At 40.1% G+C, this 26,578-nt stretch overlaps 2 protein-coding genes across 4 annotated transcripts in view; one reads left to right on the top strand and one right to left on the bottom strand.

Moving 5' to 3' along the window:
* The first annotated feature begins 1,018 nt into the window (after positions 1-1,018).
* On the top strand, positions 1,019-10,363 carry LOC110040659 (uncharacterized). 3 transcript variants are annotated; one of them, XM_020745936.2, is made up of 10 exons: positions 1,019-1,091; positions 2,388-2,486; positions 3,267-3,361; positions 5,082-5,265; positions 5,745-5,894; positions 6,795-7,034; positions 7,565-7,714; positions 8,376-8,612; positions 9,103-9,264; positions 9,964-10,363. In XM_020745936.2, exons 2-10 carry the CDS (start codon positions 2,447-2,449, stop codon positions 10,032-10,034), a joined length of 1,329 nt encoding a protein of 442 aa, XP_020601595.2. In that variant the 5' UTR covers positions 1,019-1,091; positions 2,388-2,446; the 3' UTR covers positions 10,035-10,363. The 3 variants fall into 3 exon arrangements, with proteins under 3 accessions (XP_020601595.2, XP_089154362.1, XP_089154361.1); XM_089298236.1 differs by having other exon boundaries at positions 1,022-1,091; positions 2,425-2,486; XM_089298235.1 differs by lacking the exons at positions 1,019-1,091; positions 2,388-2,486 and having other exon boundaries at positions 3,206-3,361.
* Positions 10,364-12,462: 2,099 nt separating this feature from the next.
* LOC110039933 (pre-mRNA-splicing factor ATP-dependent RNA helicase PRP16-like) overlaps positions 12,463-26,578 on the bottom strand; it is a 20,425-nt gene continuing 6,309 nt past the window's right edge. Inside the window, exons 6-26 of the mRNA XM_020745119.2 lie at positions 26,198-26,383; positions 25,787-25,948; positions 24,069-24,218; positions 23,786-23,866; positions 23,288-23,449; positions 22,693-22,839; positions 21,969-22,067; positions 21,559-21,670; positions 21,121-21,183; positions 20,331-20,486; positions 20,072-20,172; positions 19,842-19,888; positions 18,633-18,795; positions 17,709-17,873; positions 16,293-16,441; positions 15,765-15,819; positions 15,287-15,421; positions 14,195-14,320; positions 13,812-13,907; positions 13,293-13,411; positions 12,463-13,112 (exon numbers count right to left, since the gene is read on the bottom strand). Coding sequence (XP_020600778.2) covers positions 13,040-13,112; positions 13,293-13,411; positions 13,812-13,907; positions 14,195-14,320; positions 15,287-15,421; positions 15,765-15,819; positions 16,293-16,441; positions 17,709-17,873; positions 18,633-18,795; positions 19,842-19,888; positions 20,072-20,172; positions 20,331-20,486; positions 21,121-21,183; positions 21,559-21,670; positions 21,969-22,067; positions 22,693-22,839; positions 23,288-23,449; positions 23,786-23,866; positions 24,069-24,218; positions 25,787-25,948; positions 26,198-26,383 — 2,547 coding nt within the window. The 3' untranslated portion in view covers positions 12,463-13,039. The remainder of the gene's footprint in view (positions 13,113-13,292; positions 13,412-13,811; positions 13,908-14,194; positions 14,321-15,286; positions 15,422-15,764; positions 15,820-16,292; positions 16,442-17,708; positions 17,874-18,632; positions 18,796-19,841; positions 19,889-20,071; positions 20,173-20,330; positions 20,487-21,120; positions 21,184-21,558; positions 21,671-21,968; positions 22,068-22,692; positions 22,840-23,287; positions 23,450-23,785; positions 23,867-24,068; positions 24,219-25,786; positions 25,949-26,197; positions 26,384-26,578) is intronic.

Genomic DNA, 26,578 nt, shown 5'->3' with positions numbered 1-26,578 from the left:
ATCAAGGTTCCTGTCCGTTCATAATCGTTCTGCAAGAGGAAAGCTACGAAACTACTATAAACGTCTATAGAAACTGGGAGTGAACGGCAGTGGCGAGGACCATTGTGACTAGTAAAGTGTCAGAGCTGTACAAAGCGCTCTGCACTATCTAAGATTGTCTCACTAGTTTTCCGACTCCTGGCTGTACCGGGATCAAAACGTCATCAACACTAACCTTGCGTATCTCCTGGAAGTGATAGTGTTTTGGTTTAAATTTACGTCTACTTTAATAATTTTCAAACCAGTTTTGTTATTTTATTGCCTCATAATCATTATCAGAATCTGAATCAATCCAGTAAAATTCAAATTCTTAAGGAAACTTCTACGCCAAAAATAAGCATAAACTACAATGATAACATTGGTTGACTGATGACGGACAATGTTCCTGTTTTAATATATTTTTGACGCAACCAACAGTCATTTTTTTTCATTTCTAATTAAAAAATAATTGAGAGATGAGTTTTGGAACAACAACGTATAATTTTTACGACCGGAATAATTACAAAGGATGTCAGCAATTGCAATAATGGTTATTAATAGATCTGTAGAAGTATACATTAAAAGGCCTAAAATTGAGACCAATACTTTACTTCAATAAACAAGTACCTACGCAACTGCATAATAACTTCTCTTTTAATGTTACCCTCGGTTAAAACCTGTGTAGAAAAAAATTCATATATTTGTTAACTGTGAGTACTTATATCTTTGTGAAAAAGTTACACTATATTGTTAATCAATTTCTTGTTAATCACAATTTTTACAAACTTGTGTCTAATCTAAGAGAACAATCATTCATTTATTTTTTAACACCCTTCTAATCACAATGAAAATGCATGATCGTAAGTAAAATGTCACATGCCGAGTAAATATTTACGATATCAACCCTTTCCACGGATGCAATAACAGTGTGGAGATTCATATCGCATCGGATATGGTCCTGATAAAAATCTTTTTTCTTAGCAGGCTTTCCATAAATAAGCCTGACCTTTTATTTTATTACTTTCGAGAAGAAATATCTGTGCAGCATATCTGCCTCTTCCTTGAAGATACACGTAAGTTAATTTAACCTTGAGCCTTTGTGAACGCCTTCCTTGTACAGGGAATGGCCACCCTATCATCAGTTGCAGCCCACTGACCTTAACAGATAATTTTTTCCCCCAAAATATGCATTACTAACTATTGAAAAGAGTGGAATGGTCAGATAGTATCAGATGGATGGTTCGAAAAAATAGAACAGTTTGCTCTGAACTAAACTTTAGTTTTACAGTTTTTTTACTGCAGGAGTTTAACCGGTTGAGAACAAGTTCAATTTGGTTAAGATTTCTTTATTGAACGAATATTTTATTGTCGTGAGGGGGAAGCTTGAGGTTATCAAACATAACTTATTATTTTAAAATACGGCTGTTTACACGTCGAAAACCCTCCGACAAAAGATTTTAGCCATTCTTTCCCAAATATTTCAGAAATTGTTCATTATCATTTCTGTATAAGTGAGGCAAAAAGATCTTTATCAGAGCCGTAGCTTAAAACTGGCAAACCGAAGCACTTGCATCAAGTAATCAAGTTGTTTTTCGTTCTCGTTGTTTCAGGTTTATAGTCATTATAAACACACTAAATACCTAGGAATTAGAAGAGACTTCAACCATGAACATTTTAATATTGCCTCAGTCATATAGTTTTTTTTTTTATTTCATGGACATTGCCTCAGTCATAATATCTTTCTCGCTACGGCCCTGTTTAATTCGCTATTTTCGTTTTGTTTTACTTTTCACACTGTTAATTTTTGTAAAGCTTCCGTTCATTTTAGTATTTACTGAATGACGTTTCGCAGTGTAAGGCCTGGTTCGCACCAGCGACACAACCACATTAACGTCATAACGACATGTAGTTCTTATGTCAATAATGTGAACATTGACATTAAGACAAGTCATGGAAGAAAGCAGGTTTTTTCCTTATATCGTTGTGTTCACGCATATTATGTTGCTGTTATGTCATTATGTCAGGATGTTCACACGACAAACCTGATAACGACATAATTCCTTCTTATCGTTATGTTGCTAGTGTGAACTAGGCTATAGAGTTTGTATTACAAGTAAGGCCTATCGTTCACACTAGCGACATAACGATCGACATAAACATAACGACATAAGAAGGGCGTTACGTGGTTATGTTTGCAGTGTGAACATATGACATAAAAAAAACTGATATTTTCTTTACGCTTTTATGTCGATGTTCGCATAGCGACATAGTATGATATCTTTATGTCATTATATCGTTTATGTCTTTTTGTCCCTAGTTTGAACTAGGAACAGATCTCACAAGCTAACAAGCTGCCTTTTTAGTTTTAGGTTAAGGATACAATTGCGTTTTTTTTTTTTGGTACAGGAGAGGTGACGTATCGTTGAAAATGAATTCACTGACCGCACAGTTGTGGCTGGCGCTTTTCAGTAAGTCGGCTGAAGTCATAATTTTTTTTTTTTTTCAGTTTTTGTCTCCATGCATGCTCTTTTTGATCTATGGCTATTTTTCATAGCTGCTTTTGTTGCATGTTTCATTGTTGTCGCCATTTATATCATAATGGTGTGTTTTGCCGCAAAATCCCCTCCGGATGGACAGGTGGATGGGGCAGACTAAAGGTTGGGAAATTAATTCATCCATAAAAATAACTAGTGCAAGCATGTCACAGAATTCTTTAAACCCCAAAAATTTCATCACAAAACCGGCTAAACTGACAAATAAGAGCTACAGTGGCTGAAAATTAAAACTGTCAGTTCGTTCTACTCCACCCAACACAGTATAAAGATATTCTTTATTTCTTCGCGTTTCCTTAATGAAAAATGCTTTTTGTACAAAGGTGCTTTTGCTTATACTGTAATAACTGCAATCGTACCTTTTTGGCAAGCTTCGGCAGCGTATCAATCGAGTTTGGTCGAGCCATGATTCGTTTTTTGGAGCGATGCAAGTCTTGCTAAAATACCCAAAATCAGACCAAACGAGCCCAGCTGATATGCCACTGAGGCGCCACAGAAAAGGTACGATTAGATATTTTCCGGTGTTAAATTCGGCCATAATATATAAATCTGGCCTTATCACGTCAGCGACATCACAAGCTATATCAGACAGTAGACAAGTCTTCGGATTGGTTGGTTATGAGTTTCTGTTGGTACAACAAACCAGTTAAATGTGCGAAGGTAAGCGTAATACGTTTTTTTCTGTTCTTTTCCAAGGTTTCTTCGTAGTCAATGTCACTAGCTCTGGAAATATCTGTCGGGAAAGTTGTGATGTGGAATTCGTCAAAATAGGATGCTTCAATGACAAGCGGGTAAAAGCAATAAGCTATCTTAACTACCAGCCCTTTAAGTGCTGATATTCATAATTGACGAGTCTTAAGAAACCAATTAATGAGTGCTAACGTCCATTTATAGCCGCGCATGTTTTGTCTTCGCGAGCCTGGGAGGGAAAACTGCCTGTAATATCTCCAAAAGACTTATCGCTGTTTTTAATGGGGGTACGGTTGGTGTAAAGTGCCATTTGGGGGAAATTTTTAATATTATCTGTCTCTTTGCCTCTTCTCTAAAATAACTGTCTCTTCATGTTTCTCCACATAGTCACGTACGGTTACACTTTCTTCCAGATTTCGCTTACTTCGATGAACCTTCTTCTAAAATTTTCGATTTCTTACAGGTACTGATGATGTATGTCACTGAAGGTTTAATCACATGCGCGCATATGAAGGATCTTTCCCTAACAACTAATAACTTAAAAGATTGTTGTTATGTTTATCACGATATTTCTGTTGCTAACCATTTTTTATCACTGGGGCTAAGCTTATACCTAAGATCATCTGATACAACATTCATCTGCGTTTACAAGAAATTATTCACAAGTGAGAAACCTTGGCTTAAACGATTCAATTCTACGAAATTGTGAACAAGAAACAGCACCCAAGTTGACACAAAGGCCCCAGAACTAAAAATGGATTGATATATCTGGAGAATACGTCAGACGTAACTGATTTTCTTAATTGAGTTCTCATCAGGTAATGCAGTTTTTGGCAGTTGGAAAATCAGCTAAAAGCATATTCATAACTTTAAATGTCATAGCGGGGCCATGATGTCCCAAAATGGGCGGAGCAAAATGCATCAGTTGCATTATCACGTAGGAAATCACGGAACTAGCTCAAGGCTATTCCCTAAACTGACCCAGATCAAAAGTAACGAGAAAAAAAGTAAGACAATTAAGTGCGGGTAGCTACAGAGATATTGTTTTCATTGTAAATCCTAATTAAGATTTATAATCAATTAACACTATTTCATCTTTATGGAAACGGTTTGACATGTTTACTAATGATAGAAGTTTCTAGAAGCTTATGGCACCGACGACCATAAAATCCCATTTCCGATATTTTCTTATTTTAAACGCAATTAAATTACCGTAATTCATCTTGTGACACCAACATTATGATAGGAATTAGGTGTGTAATGTGTTCTCTGAACATTTCTGTTTTGCTGTTAATCAGATTTCGCGCAAAATGGCGTCATGAAATCCAAAAAATGTCAGAAAAGATGTAAGGATGCAGAAAGTGTGGACATTTTGGGAGAGGTTCTTACAGCACGATAGTTCAAAAACTGTAGCCAACCCTTAAGAGTGACTAAAACCTATTTAGCTTTCGTATCAACGGGGGCTTCGTTCCCTTCTACCATATTTGCATATAGGAAGAAAATCCCTTCACTCAAGTAGGCCATTTGCCAGTTTCTTTTGTGTCTGCTTCAAACTTGGGGCGTCCTCGTGGCTAGGAAGACTGTTTATTTTAAAATGGGTTCAATGTCTTCGATTTCCATAAAAAAGTTATTTCGATATTAGTAGATTTGCACAAGACTCGATTTGGCACAGTGGTAGAGGGCAACCGGGGAATGACGTATGACCTTGTTAGTCGTTATGTTTGGGAAATCTTCGGAAATGTTCGTGAAGTAGTGTTGACCTAATGAAAAAACTTCGTCTATGCATATTCTGGAGATGAAATAATCATTGTATACCTGCAGAATATTAAGAGGAGAGCTCTACCCAACTATATCTACCAGGAGCGTGATAGACGGCTCACGAAGAACTACGGCGGGAGACGGATTGAATGGAATAACTGGAACATGTATTACCCGGGATTCGCTTGCCGCTGCGCACAAAAGGCCAAAGAGTTAGGATACGATATTTTTGGTCTTCAGTTCTACGGTAACGTTTTTTAAAATTACTTGATTTTAGGCTAATCCCATGGACTTACATTTAGATTCAAATCAATAACATTTCCCCCTATTATACAGGAATTTTGCAGGAATTGTCTTGTATTCTATCACTGCAATATTACAGAGAGTTTTTGTGTTCTTTTGACGAGTGGAGAACATGTTGTTTAGTCGTCTCGTTCGCGTTTCACCTTTCGATGTTGTTACATATGTGCTTCTATAAAGTCTCTTTCAAATATAAGACCGGCCTTTGTTGAGACGCAAACTCGGCTGCTTCCAACAATAATTAAAATCCTGTCCGAAAATAAGGCTTTTGAAAAAAGTTAGACTCTTCCTGTTACAAAGGTCCACCGAGTTCGTAGGTGTTCATCGCTGCCTTCTGGAGAGGGGTTTTTGTGTGGACAATGTTCATACCAGGTTATTTCTGATTTCTGTTAAATTTGAATCATGCCATTTTCTTCTGTCAACCAGGAGAGTGTTGGGCTGGTCACAGCAATCTGCACAACTATGCAAGATATGGTTCTGCTAAGAGTGGCTGTATTCAAGACGACTACCTACCCTGTCAAAAGAATTCTCGTTATTGCATGGGTGGACGTTATCGCAACATGGTGTACCAGATTGGTAAATATCATGTTTAAAATAGTAATAAATTATCAGGGCCAGCTCTTTTACTTAAGGACGATCGCGCCTCTTGTTACTGCGCTTCCTTACTGCACACGTAATTCACGTACTCCACATCAGCATACTTAAGCGTGCGCTGAGGAAGAAATATAAGCAAGTATAGGCTTGGCACTGGGTACGCTAACTTCGCCTGCAATTTACTTTCTTGGATGTTCTGTGATATCCATTTTTCTTTCCGTAGATCAATTCCTTCCCTTGTTCCATTTCAACACAAAACAGAAAGATTCTGTACGCAAGAAGTTACAAATATTTCGCCTTTTCTGCTCTCTTATGACCGAAGCTTTCTTCCAAAGTGGATCAACAAGACTAATATGTATTCTTTTCGAGGCAGTAGACGGCGCGTAAGCCGATTTAAAGACAAAGTTGCGTCAACAAACCCATTTGTAATTAAAATCAGTTTACTGCAGGAAAGCAATAAACATGTTATTTTCCAGCTTACTGTCCGGCTTACCTCGGGTTTGAAAATGCTGCCCTCAGCCTGCGACCTCGGGCAGCATTTTCAAGACCTCGGTCACAGTTTTTCACTATACGGAATATAGTATATTCCGCAAATAACATATATGGTGTCACCAAACTCGTTTTTGAGTAGTAAGCGCTTAAAGCTAAAATTAATAAGGGTGTTTTTAGCGGGTCGTATTGTAGCTATGGTAACCTGTTATATAAAAGGAATGACCGTGACGTGTTTACCAATGATTGTGTTTTTGTATGATACCATTGTTATTGTAGTATCACTTGTTAAACAGTGGTGGTATTCATCCTTCAAAGTATATATAGCTGTTAGAGAAGTGCTGAAAACTGTTGCCAGCCTCCTTAATGCCCAATTCCTTTCTCTTGTCACAGTGGACACGAGCTGTCCTCAAGTTCCTTTCGAGAAGGTTGGCTGTTTTAATGATTTCCATATAACCTCAGCCAGACCACTGCCAGATTATCTCTTCAACGATCGGGACGACAGCATTGACAACTACAGTGGAAGACGAGTTGACTGGGTCAACTGGGATGTATATGTGCCTCAGTTCGCCTGCAGATGTGCAGCGGCAGCCAAAGCTAAGAATCATACATTCTTCGGCATGCAGTTCTATGGTAAGTGAGAATTGTTTGCGGCATATTGATAAAAACTGCAAGATGAACATTTCTAAAGTAGGAAACTACTGTCCCGCACAGGGAAAAAATATATTAAATTAAACCAATCTAAGTTATGACCTACAACAAATTCTAAATGCAAATCATTGTTTTTAATTTGCCTGATTGTATTCTAAAGGATAGTAATTTTCTATTTTGATCGAGATCTGTCATAAATTTATTTTTGCTTTTTAGTGCAGCCTTTTGATAAAAAAATGAATGAATGAATAAACGAAAGAATGCTTGAATAAGTGAGTGAGTGAGTGAGTGAGTGACTAAATGAATGAACGAATGAATGAACGAATAAATGAATGAATGAACGAAAGAATGCTTGAATGACTGACTGACTGACTGACTGAAAGAATGAATGAATGAACGAACGAAGAATGAATGAATGAATGAATGAATCAACCAATCAATTAATCAATTAATCAATTAATCAATCAATCAATGGATCGATCAAACAATCATTTTTTTTTTTGTTGATACAGGAGAGTGTTGGAGTGGCGGAGATAGTAACGTACTATATGATCGGGATGGTGTCAGTAAAAGGCTCTGTGTTGACAAGTGTTACCAACCTTGTACTGAACAAAGTAACTTTTGTTCGGGAAAAAACTTTGCGAACTACGTCTACAGAATAAGTAAGATTTTTATTTTTACAATGACTGCAGAAATTCTCGCGCGTTCACTGGCTAATTTTGATTGTCAATAAGCAGATAGACACATGAATTTATAATTTATGCGACTTTTGCCTTTTTGTTATTACAAAAAACAAACTGACGTCAGCTTTTCATGCGTCTGTCCTGTTATTGACAATGAATTCCATCATAACATCGTCAAAGTAGTCTGCGGATCAACTCGGCTAAGTGACCCATTGATATCAGTTATTTTGTCTGTCTGTCTGCCTTCTGTCTCCCTGTATGTATGTCTTCCTTCTCTCTCTTCGTTGGTCGATCGATCTGTCTGTGTGCCCGCCTGTCCTCTGACTGCCTTCCTGCTTGTCTGTCTGTCTGTCTGTCTGTCTGTCTGTCTGCCTGTCTGTCTGAGCAAAACTCTGTGAACTACTTTCACAGAAATAGTGAGAGTACAAGTTGTTTTCTTGAACAAAAATTAAGAACCTGATTAAGAATTAGCCTAGGTAGCGTAATTTGGCAGTAAACACCATTTATATAAGAATCTATGGAGGCTAAATTGAAAAACCCTAGGTTATTATACGCGGTTTTTTTTTCCGTATTTCTTCTCCTATTTATTTGTTACTTAGTCCTTTTCCTGCTCATTTGTTGTTTATTACTTTTTCTTTAGAGGACGGTTCATGTGAAATAAATTTCACTCCTGTGGGTTGTTACAAGGAAGACGGAAGCGACCTCGCCATGCAAGAGATTTTCCACAATGAAGTGTCGCCAGAGTTGCCGAACTTTGATGGAAATGTGCTTCCGGATTCTAGTGACGACTACATAGCCGCATTCCCAGACTTCCTTTGTAAATGCGCAAGAAAGGCAGCAGAAAATGAGTGGGGGTATTTCGGAGTAAGGGAACTAGGTGAGTTACTGATAAAACAAATACGACTTTAGGAGAATGCTCGCTCAAATGAGTGTGAAAGCAGTGTAATTTAAACCGGTTAAGTCTGCATACGAGCCAAGTGGCCCATGCATAAGGCCCGCACTAATCTCCGGTCTCTGTAGCATGAAGTGACTAGAAGTATTTCTACTCCCCGCTGAATGAAATGCTAGTCCATCATAGGGTTACCAATCCATTTATACACCTGGGTGGAGAGGGGCACTGTTTAAGAGTAAAGCGTCTTACCCAAAAACACAACACAATGTCCCAGGCCGGCCAGGGCTCGAACCAGGACTACTCGATCCGGAGGCGAGCGCACTAACCATGAGGCCACCGCCCCTCCACAAAGTCCTCGACATCTCTGGTTTTTGTTCCTTATCACCAGTACCTTTTTATTTAGCAGAACTTCACAATTGTACGGATGTTACCGATGAAAGTAACATTTCTTCTGTTATTTCAAACCTCTATTAAGGGCTTTGCGTGCGCAGCAACCCTACCGTAACGAATTACAACAAGTATGGATCATCAGACCAGTGTTTTGAGGGCAACGATGGAAAGATGTGTGCCAGTGGATCGATGTTGTGTGGAGGGAACCAGACGGCGGCTAACTACGTGTACAAGATAACCCTTCCAGGTGCGTATTTTATCCATACTTCATCTTCTACTGTTCAGGAAGACCTAGCTCAATGAAGTAACAACTTCTTTCCCAGTGCGTTGTCTTTCCCGTTTTGGTAGAGATCCCTTTTTGATCAGCGCCAAGAATTGAGACTCTGGCATTAGAAATGATTTTAGCGCGCTTAGAGTACTCACTCTCGCACATACTTGCTTTGCTGATCGGACAAGAAGCCATACTTTCTATATAATTGTCTCGGACGAGAATCACCAATAACTTCATGAATGATTTAAACGGTGTTACATCTCCTCGTGTATTCTCTTACCGTTGCGTTTTGCCAGTGGGCTTTAACTTTAACTTAAGCTATGGATTAAAACCTCGAGTCGGTGGCATCAAAATTGTCACTGTTTACAGACGATCCATTTTCCAAGTTGAGTGGCTCATAGCCACTTTGACTATCTATTAACTTAGCTTGATTTCCTGTATTAGTTTTAATCATGCGCTTAGTGCTTAGCTTAACGTTTAATCTTTGCACATTTGTTTTTAAATATAATTAAATGTTTTGTACATTCGTTTAGCGAGCTCCCTAATTCCAGAACACTATGTGTTTAAATGATCGACTGACTGGCTGACTGACTGATTGATGGATTGTTTATTTGATATAATGACTGATTGGAATGTTGGTTTGTTGGCCTCTTAGTTTCCTTTCTGTTTAAACAGGTGTTGTTGTGCCATCGAGCGACATGGCTCAGGAGGACCAAGATGAGTTTTTCAACCCACGCTTTTTCTAGAGCACCAGTCGAAGTCGTCAAGCAACTCGAAAATCAAATGCACTGGAATGGAAATGGACAGAGTAATGGACCCGACAACTAGCTGTAGATTTATGTAGATCATTTAGATACTTCGATACTTTGTCGATATAAGGTTATAATGAGACTTATGGGGCAGTTTAATATTTCACTAAAATCATATGACATTCAGAAAACTACCCCTCTCATAGGACGAGAAAATCTGTTAATCTTTGATCTATAGACATTCTAGAGTGAAATTGCCTTCCTTGTTTCCTGTAAAACGCATACATAGACAGTACGTAGTAGTCATTAAAGGATGGTCCTGAAAATATCTTTTCAAACTCAATGCACTACCAAATGCGTGCCCAAAATTAGGTCACGTGGATTCCTCTTGTCCACACATGTGGTGACACACTGCTGCGACCAGTCCCTACACGCAACAAGTCGCGGGAACAAGTCCCATCGTCAACTAGCTTGCCATTTTTGTCAAAAAATCGTGTCCCACGAATTCAAATTTGTTTGACATGAAGGGACAAGTCTCTGTGACTTGTCGCTCAAAATGCTTCGTGTAGGGGTGGCGAATGGTCCTTCAAAAACTCTGGGTCTCGTAAAATTTTAGGCGAGTTTTACGGTTCTCGCAGTGTCGTTTTTTAGCGGTTATGTGCGTCTCGCAGTCTTGATATTTCTACGAAGCTATCTCCATTTTTCGCAAGGCTGAGGGTCTCGAAGTCCCAATTCGTTCCTTTATCTGTTTTTATGACGTCTTCTCTTCACTTTATATGGAATTTCAATGAAGCAACTTACAAATTTTCCGAGAAAAAGTTAATCCTAACTTCTCCTAATTGTCTTAATTCCACAAACAGGTACAAAACCTACCGCAACGTCCGTTTTGGTGCCAGAAAAACAGTTATTTTCCTCTAGGATATCATAACGTAGTGTGTTATAATCTAATTTCCAGTTCCAGTCAGTTCCAAGAAGCTGCTGGCTTAAGGCTGTACAAGCTCATTCTGGCTCTCAACTAAATCTGGGGCTCGAATTTTAAGAGTCTGAACGTCTCGCGCTCGCACTCAAAACACTCACTCACACAGTCTCGGTCTCGCAATCTAAAAAGCCAAAATGTCTCGGGCTCGCAAAGAAAAACGCTTGTCTTGCCGTCTCGCAAAGTCTCGCATTTACCATTCGCCACCCCTTCGTGTGAATTGATGGGACAACAGCCCCTGTGACCAAATTAAAATAAACCAATCGTGATAAGCTCTCATGATTCCTTACGAATTCTGTTTTGAAATGGCGGCTCAAGACTCGGCTCGAGAGGACGCTGTTGATGTTAGAAGCGGAAAAAGTGTTACCATCACAAGAATTCTCGTAGAATTGTACAAATAAAAAGTCGACAACTCTGTTATCCGCAGACGAGAAAATACAAGCACTTCAATTTAAAGCAACCCTTAATTTCGACTTGGTGCTCCAACCTGCTTTTGCGAATTTTGGTTAGCAAATATTGCTTTCTTTAATTGTTTTAGTTAGCTCTAAGCAAAACATTCAGCCCACACTTGGCCCTACGCGTCAAATCAAAGCGACTCACAACTACAATAGAAGCTGTTTTTGACTTAGTGCGCCGCATTCGCTAGGTTTACGGTTTCAGGGGTACAACATTTCTTTTTGTCAAAAAAAATGCTTATTTAATTGCATATATAAATCAAAATGTATCAGTGCGGTAACAGAAACTAAACAGAAACTAAACAGAAACAGCGACCAACGATCAAGTTGGTCACAGATCAAACCTGGTGACCTTTTGCAAAAAAAAATAAATAAATAAATAAATAAAAAAAAATGGGGTTTTGGATGCACCAATCGACAGTCGTTGATTAACTGGCCGTTGTTGAGAGGTTATTAGGGAACTTAAGCAAACCACGACGACGACGGCAACGAGAACGTCGCTAAACAAAACGTTTAATGGGCAAAACAATAGCTGTGCACGTGCGTTATAAATCTTTCTATATTTCTTTGCCGTCCTCTGCAAAACAACAACGTGAAATGACCAAGTTCTGCGTCGTCTACGGAACGTGACGACGACGGCTAATTTTTCGTATTTCCGTTTGGAATTGAACGCCGTCGTTGCATATTTAGCTTGTAAGCACGTTTTAAGAGCCATTGGCGGACCGAACAGATCTAGACAATCGCGAATTTCGCTTGTAAAATAAATATATTTTTTACTAGGCGTCGTCCTCGGCGTCGTCGTCGTCGTTGCTTAAGCTCCCTAATTGGCAGTAGGGACGCGCTTCAGTGGCCGTTGCCGTTATGGAGGGGTGGCCAGCGTGGAGAGGTTAAAATAAGAGTCAGTATCTGTACCGTCCGCCGAGACAAAATAAGTGGTCGTTGTCGAGAGCGAGCTGGCCATCGTAGAGAGGTGTTAAGAAAGAAACAAGGCTAATAAAACGAGCTGTACATTTTATTTACAACTTCACAAAACATATTTAGCATTCACATTTGAATGACACCGTGTAATTCGTCGCGATGCTGCTCATTCTCTTAATTCGTTGGCAAGTTTTACAAATGTGAAGAAGAAGGACATTTGGATGACCGAAAAGAAAGAAGAATGATTGACTTGACGTGATTATACATGTAGTTTGAAAGTAATTTACCTACAATCGCTCTTAGCACTTCGAGACGGTGTGGTTCCTGCTACAAGTAAGGCATTAACGATGTAATGACATTTTTTTTATGTAGTCCGACTGATACACAAGTGCATTTCAAAGAACGCTTCTTTTCTTTGGCTGCAGGTCTAGAAGACAAACTCCAAATTTATCTCCGTGAAGCAAGGGTGACAACTTCACGCCACTGGCTTTGGCACAAAGCTCGAGATTTTTGTGATTCATTTTAAGTTCTTCCTCGAGATTAGTTCAACTCTGACGCAAAACGAAGAATGGTGAAATCTCGATCGAACACTACTTCCAAATGTTCCGGTTTTCCAATGGAGAAAACAAAGCATGATTCCTTTGTTGTTGACGCTACAGTCCAAATCTGAAGGGGGTGCGGCGCGGAGTAGCAGGGGCTTTACGCCCTGGTGTGGCGATCTGTGACCTGTGATGTATGGCAAAAGCAATACTTTAGTGTAAGACTCGAAACTAAGACTAACATTTTCTTCATGTACTGTTTTAAGATCAGATAGTTAATTCTCGTTTCCTGCTACTTGAATTTGTAACAAAAAGGTAAGGAGAATCGAAGATTTCATTATGGGGCTAAGGGCCATCATATACTGACCTGACGGACGGAGTTTCTTTGGCCAGCTTTTCCTCTTCTCTCGCCTTCATCTGCGCACTAGCGGCCGCCATTTCCTCTTCCATCGCCGACAAATCTTCTCGAGCACGCCTTCTTTTCTCCTAGTGAACAAGCAAAACGACCACAATTGACACAGAAACCTGTAGAGCATAGGTCTCCCAACGGTTCCTCTAGGTTACCACAAATTTGTTGAAATTTGTTTAACGGACATGGTAAAATGAAATGGTTCGTCACCAAAAAGCTGCACGCTGTAGTACCCATATAGTAGTGTAGTATACGTTTGTCTGAAGCAACATCAAATTGTCAAATGGTCCTGTTTCATATTATGTACTCGGTATATTACCTTCAGTTACATTTGACTGCTTAATTTACCAAAAGTGCTCGCGAAAAAACGTAAGGTGACCTGAGATAAGCTACGGTAGCTTATCTCAGGTCACCTTAATACGTTTCTCGTGAGGACTTGAAGCTGAATGGTTCTGTTTACAGAACAAAAGGACTCACCAGCCTGGTTTTCGTTGATTCTTTGACAGTGTAAAACATAGGTCCAAGCTCTGCCAACCAGTTACCGTCCACAGCAGTGACACACTGCATGTATTCCTGTGTCGATGAGATGAAAAATACTCAGTTTAAACGCAAGCCACCGGTTACTGACGCAAAACAAATCCTTGTATCAACCTTTTTGAAAACAACGTACAACGGTTTTTAAAGAGTCCTTAATGAGAAGATTCAAAGAGATCATGCGTCTAGCACATCTTAGTTTGCATTTAGGTAGTTTTAGCAGGTCCTATTTGTATGAGCCCTAAATTTTCTTAGGCGTCTTTGCGATAGCTTACTTAAAAAAAAAAAAAAATTAACAAAAAAAAAAAAACATGGCATTTTCTTACCTTAGAAGTCATGACCAGTTCATGGTAGACAATATAATCTGGTGTGTATCCCATGCCAAACAGTGCACTGGTGGGGTGAAGATGACACGGCATCCCTGTTCTCATGTTTACGTATTCTCCGATACCCTGCAGGAAAATGGATTAAAATGGCCAGACTGAAACCAAGCACGAGCTTATGTTGATCACAACAGAGTACTTCAACATGATGAAAACAAGCTGCACTAGAGGAAAGCCTCCCAGATGGATAACTCTTGCCGATAATAAACACCCTTATTATATGGCTAGCTCCGTGAGTGGGCAAGACGAATCAAATCCTGCGCTGTGATTGGCTACCCGAGCGGGCAAGATGGAGCTAGCTTGCCCGCTCGGGACTACCCGCCGTCTCCCGCAAGAAAAATTTCCCCGAAAGCCATATAATAAATCCTTTATTGACCAAGCTTGTTCGGTCGAGATGGCTGGATATTGGCCTCGTTCTTTTTTTGCGCGTTTATGGACCGAGACGGAGTCGAGGTCCATAAACACGCAAAAAAAGGACTTAGCCAATATCCAGCCATCTTGACCTCACACTTGGTCAATAACCCATACTCATAGTTCCCCTTATATTATCGTGTCTTCTGATTATAAGCCCCACCTCTCCCCCCGCCCTTATTGTCATACAGTGGAGCTTATTCCCATCTTATTTCATTACGATATGTGTTGTAACTGTTGATCATAATTTGACTGAAGAAGGTTAAGAAGGTTTCGACCAACTCGGAAAGACGTCTGTGTCAGGATAGTGGTGCATGACACCGGAATTTATCCCGGTTAGCGACTAGGAGTATTTCTACTCCCCCCCTGGATGGGATGCTGGTCCATCGCAAGGTCAACCCCAGCAGTAAATTCCCCGGTACCCATTTATACACCTAGGTGGAGAGAGTACTGTGAGAGTAAAGTGTCTTGCATAAGAACACAACGCAATCACCACGGTAGGGCTAAACACCAGGGCTGAGTCCAGCGCGCTGACCATTAGCCTTCCTAGAGGAAAATTATATAGCGTCTAATCAAGAGAGACGGTTTGAACTCTTACCGGTTCACGTATGTTGTCTTTCTCACCTTCAATCTGGCAGCTTGATGAAAGTAGGACGAGCAGATACATTTTCTGATGACGTCCCAATCATTTCCACAGGACTTCAGCGGCATCTTCTGTTGTATCATGATATCTTTTAGCTGCCCACGGACTTCTCGAACCTGAACAGGATTCGATCAGCTTTAAGGAGCTCGGAATACTGGTTTAATATATGTTAAAATCTTTGAAAACGCTTTTACAGGGATCTGTTTTTACTTGTTAATACTAAATCCGAATGAGAAAACATTTTAAATGTTATTGCGCAAAAAGTCCCTTGTCCTTTCTAGCAATAACATAAATGATAAAATAATAAATCACTACATTTAAGTATCGAAGTGTTTAACACTAGGAAACTGAAACAAGCAAACAAATATTGTAAATTGAACAGAAACTTGTTAAAAATCCCAACTGGTGGCACATTGCACAAGACAAAATTTCTAAACGTGTGAACAAAAACAAACTCACTTTTCGCATAGCTTTGATGTGAATAAAGTGCTCGCTGCACCACTGGGCTGAGTAACTGTTAAAAAAGTACACAATAATATTATACTAAAAGCTAGGAAAGAAAATGCATAAATATTAGTGGAATGACAACGATGTATGTTTGCGTTTTCGAACACACTTTTTCACAACCCACCCTACCTCGTCTCACCATTACTGCATTAGAACGAAACACTAAAATTACAACCTGAACCAGCCATATAGATATACACAAAGCCTTGTTGTAAAAAGTTCAAGATTCATCTGGGATCCAACAAAGCAAGGAAAATACAGCAAACCAGGACAGAACTTGAAATTATTGAAAGTTTAATTGCTTCATGAAACACGTGGGCTACTCTAACCAACAGAAACCAACATGCTGTCTTCTCGGCCGATCGCCGCTAAACAGCCACCCCCTAGAAACAGAAGTGCGCGGTATCTTTAAGCATCGCATTACAATTTGCTTAGTTCGTTTTTCCTACTTCCTACAAATAAAATAACAAACTGACTTACTTGTTACTCTTCCACTGCATATAAACGTTAAGATACGTCAAGTGATCGCTCTCGGGTACAGCGAATTTCTCTCTAGCCGCGTCACTCTCCTCTTCTCTGCCTTTTGGACGGAAAAAGATGGCGGGCACTGACAGCATGGACACTATGGTCTGTTGAGAGATGATTAACGCCTTGATCGTTACTCATGCAAACTCTGACAAGACCGTGTTAGCAAGAATCGTGCATGTTGAGGTGAAATACTTAGCCTATTAAAGACTGCTTATCAAAGAAAGCAAAGCTGTAAGGCGAGGGGACAAGTGCAGTTGTTGGCAAATCTCAATTTAGGGACTCACAATTTCGGTATTATCCAATTCAAAACTAGTGCAAGTTCCGGGTCACGCAAGCATGAGGCAACATTAACATTCTTGCAATTTTAAAGTGCACCTAACCCCCCAATTTTTTTTTCGCTAAAACGAATCCACTTACTGTTTAAACTAATTCTGCGAAAAAATTGTGGAATTTGGTTGAATCCTCAATTTTCTATGGCCCGCCAAAGTCGTGCTCGAGATGTTTCACGACCGCGTTTTAGGGAGTCTGGGTCGAGCAAGGTTGTGACGTCTACCCAGGAACCGAATAGAACAGCCCTCAGTCATTTCTCTTTGCTTCTTTGGACGTCGTAGTGTAGAATACTCGCTTTTGTATATTTTAGCCCTAAAACGCCCAAATTTTCGCTAGAAGATCAAGATGTCTTCCTCCTCAGAGTCAGAGATGAGTTTTTATTCAGATGACTCTGATATAAACTTCATACCTGAAGTGGAAATCTTCTGGCTTTAAGTGCACTGAACAGATGGCCGAGTTCTTCGAAGGCTCCCACTTCGCTCCTTTTGCTTTACAAAGTCCACCCACTTTTTTCGTCTTTTTTTCGCTTGTGGCCGATCGTCACCAAAATATGGAATACAGTGAAGCGCTATTCCATTTTCTAAGTCTGGGGTGTTGCTGCAACCGCCTGCAACACACCTCGTAGGCATTTTAGCTGCAAATTCTTCACGAGCAACACCGCCACTACAGTGAAATGACTAGCGGCGAAACACGTTTCGTTCCTGGGTAGACGTCACAACTGCCGCTGGACCCATTCCCCCCAGAACTCAGTCGTGAAACAAAATGGCGCCGATTTAGGGCGATTTTCGCGTTTTCGGCGGGCCATAGCAAATTGAGGATTCAACCAAATTCAAAAATTTTTTCGCCGAATTAGTTGTAACAGTAAGTGGATTCATTTTAGCGAAAAAAAAATTTGGGGGTTAGGTGCACTTTAAACATTTCACTGGACACTATTACTGTCGGCTTAGTCAAGTCTCCGAGACAAGACTCTGACAGAAATAGCATTCAAACGTTTCCCTCTCCTCCCCGTAGTGTAAACAGTGGAACAGGTTTCCTTACCAGTGACTCGTCGCTACAGTCCATATCCACAGCTATGATCACCATTTTGGACAGGGCGGGGTCCAAGGGGAACTCTACCATCTGGCGTCCCAGGGGGGTGAGGCTTCCTGTGTTGTCAAGTGCACCCAAAATCCACAGCTGATACATGGAATTCAAAATGTTGTCCTACAAGTGAATGCAGTGATGAAATGTTTTTCCTGCCGGCTAAGTTTACGAAAGAGGCAGGAAACGAAGTTCTTACACACTGAATGGGGGACCTGGGTTCGAATCAGGATGTCAGTTTCACGCTCGAGTCACGTGATTCAGTTTTTCTTTTCTTGCCGGACAGTGCAACAGTTTTCCCACCCTCCCACCCTTTAGCGAGTTCTTGCCTAAAGTTTATAGAAGTGTATCAAGGTTTGGGCAGTTTTTTCCTGTTGTTGACTCCGATTCTGTTATCGTTGTGATGTTGATAGAATTGTCAACAAAGGGCTGTTGCATTGTCGTGTGGCAGACAAATGACATTCAGTGTGTGAGAATTTATTTTTAGGAGCTCGGCAGACATTGTTCACTGTGGCTTTTGTTCGAGATTCGATCCACATTGATGCATGAAACCAAGAATAGGCCATTTCAAAGTTATCTTGGGTTCCTGTTTCAAGATGAGTCCTCGTGCTAAACCTTTCGTATGAAAATGAGTTTGATTTGCAAGAACATGAACCTGTAGGTGGGACACATCTTCATATGAATGGTCTCGCACCAAGATTGGTTATGACACAGAGGCAAAAGGCAGCTCGGAAATGCCCTGTCAGAAACACTACAAATATTTCTGCAAGGCAACATCATCAGACCGTTGAAATGTTCCGGGTCGGATCTCAGACATTTAATTCCTTCGCAATGAAATGAGCGTGGGAAGCAAGACATGTATTTGTAAGGACGGCTGCTTACTTGAGGCGGCGGATCCATGAAGTGGAATTCCAGCAGATTTTGCACTCCGAGGGACTTGAGAAGAAGGACAACATTGGCCAAGTTTGTTCGTTGGATTTCTGGCACCGTGGACACAAGCAATTCGTTTTTGTAGGAACTCTCCGTGAAAAGCCGAAAACACTGACTGAAAACAAGACATACGAGACAAGTATGTTATTACAAAATTAATCAAATTTATAACAAAATTCTCGCACGTGATTGGCTATCAGCAGCCCGATTTGAGCATTAATTGGGCAGTGTACGCGTCATGCTTGTAACTGGACAGTACGCGTCATTTTCCGCGCGCTCTTGCGGTGCACTTTGTTGAGTAAACTGCTGTGTTTTTCAGCATTCATAACGACGTTTAATCGTTCAGCGCTCAATCGATGGTTTGTTCGTTTCTCGAATTTTGCCATAGTTTTGATTAATTGGTAACAGGCCTTCGCGTCGTCCAATTCAGTCTGTAATCATACTCGTGATTAACAAATCGGGCTCCCGCTTCGCGGTCGTCCAATTTGTTATCACTCGTATGATTACATGCCGAATTGGACTCCACTCAGTCCTATTACCATTTTTAATGAATCAATGTATTGGAAATGAAGAACTTACGCCACATAATTCATTGCAGACGAAATACAAAGGAAGAAGATCGGGCAAATACGTTAAATTTACAAGATAAAAAAGGCAGTCTGGTTTCAGTAAAACAGTAATTACTGTGTGAACAAAATGTTGGATTTCGTTTCTCCTGAATCAACGTGAACCAGGGGCACCCAACGGATCGTTTCGGCTAATTATCTGTTCGGAAGACCTTTAATCCCCTCTGACTTTCTGTAGAGAATTGTCACCTCGAACTTTCGTGATATGAGGAATTTAATGTCTGTTGTTTTCGAATTGTAAAAAAATGTCGTTTTGGGTACCGAAAAAAGGTCAGCTATCATTTTCGGAAAGGCGATAAGACCTAAGGTTTTGGGGGAATGGACAAAAAAGCCCTAATAAATTCGAGAATACTCAAGTTCCCCTAGAATAACCGAACAGATAAATTTTTTTTAGCGCAACCTAAAATTAACCTACAGAGCTTTAAAAGTACTCCAGATAGCCTAAAACAGCGTTTAAAAGCATTTGAGAGAAAACGGTCGTTGGGTGCCCCTGGTGAACACAAGAAACGCTATCTTTCTCTTGTACTCAACTCACCCAGGCCCGGTCCTGCCTGCTCGGCCAGATCTCTGATTCGCATTGGCCTACAACAAACAGGCAAAACTCATTGCTCCAAGATCAAATTAACTTTCATAACTAACTAATGATTGATATTTTTGTCTTCGTAGCATGCTGCAGCTAGCCTTAGTCTGTAACATAAAACTCCACAGTGACAAACACTTTTAAACAAACGAATAATAAATGGGTAAAAGTGATTTGCGAAATACCTGGCTGATGGGATACACTTGTAAGGCGTCCATACCAATCTTAGGATTAAACACTTTCAGCTTGCAGTACCCAGAATCCACCACAAACATGATTCCGTCCACTGAAAAATAAAACAAAGAAGTTGTGTTTTGGGCGGTTTTCGCTTGAGTATCGAAGATAACTCGCCTTTGGTTTTGCGCTACTCCGCTAGACGATTAGCTACCTAAATCCTTAAAATCATATAAAAGTTTTACCGGTAAAGTATACAAAAATGTAAACCTGTAAGCGAGGTTTCTGCGATATTTGTTGCCACTATGCATTTCCTGACTCCGTCTGGCGCCTTTTGAAATATCTTAGCCTGCAAGTCTGACGGCAGCTGCGAGTAAATTGGCAGCACTGCTAACGGAGGGGTTTCGTCTATCTCGTCCAGTCGCTCTGAAAACAAAAAACAGAGGCAAATGTCACTAGAAGAGCTACCGTTTTGTGTTTGTCGAGCATTGGTCACAGGTCTAGCAACAAACAAACACGATCCAACCAATCAAAGCTGTCGTCCTTTCAGCCAATCACGTAAGAATCCTATACTAACCTTCATTAGCTTACGTGAATTTTCCCGCGTTTTTCACCAGTAACACGTTTTTCCTTCAAGTTTTACAAGTTTTAACTGTCTCACCGCTGCAATGACCTGTATCAACCATTCCTACCCCTTGCTACCTGGCGAAATTATTGTTATGGGGTTCCTTGTGGTACTGTTTCTTATGATGCACAAGGAAGCAAAACGAGCTCACGTTTGTGTTTGCGCAAAGGAATGTGACTATTTTATCCGAGTTCAACGGCATTCTGTGAAGGCGGATTTCCACTATCCGGTTATTTCACGCTTGCGTCCGCGGAAAAAAAAGTTGACCCACATTCAACTTTTTTCGCAGTCGCAAGCCGTCCATACATCTGCTCATTTCATTTTACGCAAGTAAAACCTTTAAAATTCACACCCGTTGACGGGCGGAAAATAACGCGACAGCGGAAATCTTTTAAGCTCATAGATCAGATAAGTAATTGAAAGATGGTTACTAACCTGTAATAAGATCACACGTGACTTCAATATCCTCTTGACCAGGCATGAAGATCAAAATATCACCTGCAACGCAACAAAATGTATGTGAGTGCAAGGGAATCATTATCTAAGCAATATTTATTTCAGCACAGAGCATTTTGAAGTGCCAATCTTAGGGTGCATTACACTTGTGTTGACTTAAAGGTGCACAACTCACAACGCGTTCCAAGGGCAGATTTCGAAAAGACAGTCTCACTGAATGCTAACGCTGGCGTAATATCTGCTACACTTTCCCCAGAAAAGGGACGAATGGCTATGGAATAATTATTGATTTCCCATTATTCGATTCAGAGGTCTAATGTACACCACATCGCGCGATCACAATCTCAAATTGAAAAACTAAACAAAAACATCAGCTTCACAGCTTTTCAACGGAGTACGTAACTAAGCAGTACATACCTTTGGCAGGAGTGAGGTGGATTTGTAAGGCCTGTTTGACAGCGCCATCAACATAATCTTCAACCACGTTCTTACTGAAAAGAATATCCACGGGAAAAGTTCGGCCTGGAATCTGAAATTTAAACGAAACGCGTTATTTCATTATAGTGCTACTTTTGCTTCTTCAGGGCGAGAAAAGCGGCATTTTTAGTTCATCAGAGTGCATATGAGTAGCCTGAGACCGCAATTACGAGCTGAGGCTTTGCGAGCATTTATGATAGGAATCGAAAACAATAGGAGTTCATTATCAGTCTCACGAAGATCAAAATTTTGCCAACAGCGAGAACTATTTCTCCGACCAGCAAGGTGGGTAATTTAGGTTTAGCAGGACACGTAATGATAAAGCAGAGATAAAACATAACAACGCTTACCTGAAATGTTGGAACATTGCCAAAGAAGTCGGCAAATTTTTGAGCATCCATCGTTGCGGACGTCACAATGAGTTTCATATCTCTTCGACGAGAAATTACCTGAGTGTGTAAGACAAACCCGCTGGTCACTTATTGCATTAAAATTGTGGACCAGGTACAAGTGATTTCTTTACGTCAACAACTAAAACCATGACACATTAAACTAGCATTCGGTGGGCGAGGGTAAAAAAAACTGGAAGTAGGGAACAAGATAACTGCGCAGGTAGAGAAAAACTGCTACACTGTATCTATTTGAGCAGGATTGAGAAAAGCTCAAAAACATACTTAGATCACATGATACAGAGCTAAAACGTCTAGAATGACTTGACAAATGGCAAGATAACATTAGTGAAAGAAGGATGACTAAAGAAGGCGAGGGTGAAAATAGTTAACGCGTATCTTGTGGACAAATGATAAAACGCAAAGCTGCCAGTTGCAAATTTCTTTCAGTTCAAACTCATTATAAATTCTTGAAAGAAAATTGATTTACATGTAACTAAATATAAGTAAATCGCTTTTCTAACCGACTTGTTAGAGTTCATACATGTAACTTTTACAATGTATATAATAAAATTGGTAAACATCCTGCAACTCTAACGTGAGGTCAAAGTTGTAGGCAATTTTCTGTGAAAGTGCTAGTTTTGGTTCGATTTTTTTGCATAAAGCAGGGAACATGACATCTCACCTCTCTTAACAGACCAAACAGCACATCCGTGTTGAGTGATCTCTCGTGAGCCTCGTCCATTATAATAACACTGTAATGATCAAGATCTGATTCACGGAGTGACTCTCGCAATAGAATACCATCTGTCATGTACTTGATAATAGTATTCTAAAAATAACATGGAGGCAAACTATTATTATTACATTTATTATTCAAGTAAAAGAAAAGAATGTTCGCCCAGAAAAAACAATTTTTTTTTTTTATCGTCATGATTTGACACGTCGATCTATCTTCGAAACCTCTCTACAAAAGTTAAGTCTGTGCTCGACTGAGACAACTAGCCCATCACGGCCGGCGCTTATCTCTGGTTTCCGTGGCATTAATCGACTAGGAGTATTTCTACTCTCCCTGGATGAGATGCTAGTCCATCTCAGGGTTAACCCCAGCATTAAATTCGCCGTTACCCATTTATACACCTGGGTGGAGTAGCGTGTCTTGCCCAATAAGGGAACAACTTGAACCTGGACGGCTTGATCCAGAGTTCAGCGCAATAACCATTAGAGAGGCTCAACCAAAGCAAGGAAAACTATTTTCAACTGAGCTGTAAGTTTCTCACCTCTGAAGTGACATCTTCAAATCGAATGGCATACCCAACTTCTTCACCAAGTTTGCAGCCGAACTCTTCGCTGACACGCTTAGCAACGGACATGGCTGCCACTCGACGAGGCTGTGTACACCCAATCATGCCATAGTTTGTGTATCCGTCTTCGTGCATATACTGCAAGGTCAGAGAAGCAGTCATTGCTGATTCAAATACATCAAATAAACAGCAGCAACAACAAATTTCACATATACCGGCCAGGAAAAGCCAATTATTCACGAGCCGAGTTCATCAAGACAAATTCAGTAAATATCGAAATCGCAATTTGTGGCATTGATTCTGTGGCAGTCGACTTCACTGGAAGCGTGCATTCATTTCTTTATTGAGTTCCAACCCCTGCAATACAAGACTGAACTATGTGAAAGCTACTGATTTCTCTGTGAAGACAACAAAACTTAGAATCCCAGACTAAGTTGACACTCAGCTGGAACCCAAAAGAGAGTTCACTCCTACCTGAGTAAGTTGCGTTGTTTTCCCAGACCCCGTTTCCCCAATGACAATGACAACTTGATTGTCTCTCACAATGTTCAATAGCTGAGAAGAAAGAGCTGAGGTTTCAGTTTTCTACACGATTATGATAATAATAAAAGATGCTTGCCCACAAACTTACACATGAAGCACTAGAATACTTGGCTCTTTTCAACTCTCAACAGGGATCCAGTTTTGAGACGTAGGATAAAATCCCAAGAAATTCAAATACATAAAAATGCGCTATCGCATCAATTGAGTGTCTAACCTCTTCTCTGATGGCAAATATGGGTAAATACTGTTTCTGTTCTCTGAGTGATTTCTTAGCAGCAAACTCGCTGCTAGCTTCACTTTTGTCTTTCATGTGTTCAGCAAACTTTTGGTTATCCTTGTAATCTTCTTCACCTCCTTTGGTGTCCTTAAACAACAATCAAAATCAGTGAGAACTGTACATGTAATTAACCTGTTTACTTCCAAAAAAAAGATTAACAGCAAATTTCTCCTCACAATATTCAACATAATTATTGTCAAACAAAAAGGTGATGGGAATTCGTCACTAATTAAAGCATACCGCATTGCTGCAAAGGAAAGCTCTTGGCCTTACAGTTATATCTTGATATGTCGAAATTCGATTTAAATAAAATATTTCCCTGGAAAAGGGATTGTTATGCTCTTTCTCTGCTTGTGTATTGCTTTATTCAGAGAGGGCCTAGGACCGACAGGGGAGATATTAGTACAATGCAGTCGACCCCCCGTGTAAGGGTTTCGCATGGATCACAAGACCTACCAAGCCATGTGCTTGTCATTGCGTCCCTGTTAGTCTGCGGTGCAACACGTGTTTTCGTACTCCCTCCTCCTCCCCAGGTCCTATCCACGGTTTTCCTTTCAAGTATGTTTTAGTGTATGCGTTTTTAGTGCCACACCTTTACTGGGCCAAACTTCTTATGAAAGATTGTTAAGGAAATTTGATGTTTGAATAAAAGCGGCTATGGGCCTTTGCCCATAGCCATATTAGCCTAATCATTTGATGTGTGTTATTATAGTAGCCCAGTAAACAGAACTCAGGCAAGGCAGCACTGGGGTGTGTTCTTTTGGGGTGGAGTAAAGGGCATAAAAAGTTTTTTGCCTTGTTCCTGTACACTCCAGGTCCCTTCAACATTTGTTAGTCACAACCATATTTGGCAGTCATGTGATTGAGACCTCAAATGGCCTAACTGTTGAAACATTACTTGGAATGTACTAATGTGCAAATAGAGTTGATGTGCAGATTTATTACAATTCGCATTGTTAGAAGTTTTTTGACTTCAGAGACGCATTTTTTTGACACTCTGCTAAAAAGATTTTCATTTGTTTGTGTAAATTATAACCCCATTATGATAGTGGAGAATTTATCGCTTCCTAATTCAGAAAGACTATTTGACCGTTATCTTTCTTCAGCTCTAGATTTGCAGTTTAGATCATTTTTTTACCAAAATGAGTCAGTTCAATTATTGAACCAGAGTTGCAATTTAATAAATTGACGTAAGTTTTCCATGCGCCTGAAAGTCTGTGGATCCGCATGGTGATACTGTAGCCTCGTGGATCAACAGCTACTTTGACATTGTCATGACAAAATTCATTGTCAATAACAGGACAGACGCATGAAAAACTGAATCAGATGTCAATTTGTTTTATTACGACAACAAATTGTCAAATTGTCCGTTCTCGCTTGTTGACACATCACACCAATTATAAATTCATGTGTCTGTCTGCTTATTGACAATGAAAATTAGCCAATGAGCACGCGAGAATTTCTGCAATTATCGTGAAAATAGAGCATTGTTCTACAGTCCTATCCCTCAGGTGTGGGTATATTGCAATTGATATGGTCAAGAAGTCTACTTGCAAATACGGTCAAGTGATGACTTTGCAGCCTGTAGTTTCAAGTGTACAAAACTTAAAATCTTTCAGATCCTCAAAGCATTACCAATAAAATGAATATAATACCTCCTCCTCTTCCTCTTTTTTGACTCCCAGAATATTCCCAAGTTTTGTTCCTGCCAGCTCCCAGTGTTTGTGTTGGGCTTTTTGTCGCTCTTTCTGTTCCCTGTGTACACGGACAACATGACATCCTTTTCTTGAAATCATGGCCATGTCTGATGTAGAATCCTAAAACAGGTTAAAAATTACTTGTTACGCTGTGGTAGTCATCTATGGATAGGGACTATAAATGTATATGAGAAGACTAATGCACAAACGGCTATTTATATAGCTTAATGATGCCAAGCCTCCAGAAAGATTTATTTTTATGTGTTGATACAATGCAGACCAACAGATGCTTGTGACACATGTACAGTATATCCTATACTATATCGTATATAGCCTAAAAGACAGAAATATACAGTAATAGTTATGTACCTTGACTGGAATAACTGGTTCTGGTTGTTTTGTGAAGACAATCCGTCCATCCAGGAAAGGCGGGACTATGTTATGAACCAGGAGGTGTACTCTCGCTTCCTGGTCATCTTCAAAATCATCATCAACCTCCAACTTCTGCACTACGCCACTTGTCAGCATCCTGTTAGTCTCCCACAAGTCATTATCCTGAAAAAGAGAGTTGGACAGTTTAATTTGGCATTGGCAATTGGGAAATGAAGGATCGAATGGTGCAAACTACACGCAATAATATTCATTTTCAACAGGATGCAGCTTGTCGACAGGCCACTAACACTGATGGAAGCTCTACTGCAGCAGCCAATAACTCCATTTCAATGATTTTGAACAACGTACTTTAGTTTG

The sequence above is a fragment of the Orbicella faveolata genome, unplaced genomic scaffold, assembly GCF_042242905.1.
Source record: "Orbicella faveolata isolate gen_17 unplaced genomic scaffold, um_ofav_v1 contig_3, whole genome shotgun sequence".
Lineage (NCBI taxonomy): Eukaryota > Metazoa > Cnidaria > Anthozoa > Scleractinia > Merulinidae > Orbicella > Orbicella faveolata.
Note: the sequence above shows the minus strand (reverse complement) of the source record. Positions and strands in the feature narration are given on the sequence as shown.

Bases quoted from the DNA above. Each gene is read 5' to 3' on its own strand.
- LOC110040659 (XM_089298235.1), top strand. From the start codon at position 3,221: ATGTGCGAAGGTAAGCGTAATACGTTTTTTTCTGTTCTTTTCCAAGGT. The intron at 5,895-6,794 runs GTAAATATCATG...CTCTTGTCACAG, and splicing joins CAACATGGTGTACCAGATTG to TGGACACGAGCTGTCCTCAA. The intron at 7,035-7,564 runs GTAAGTGAGAAT...TTGTTGATACAG, and splicing joins CTTCGGCATGCAGTTCTATG to GAGAGTGTTGGAGTGGCGGA.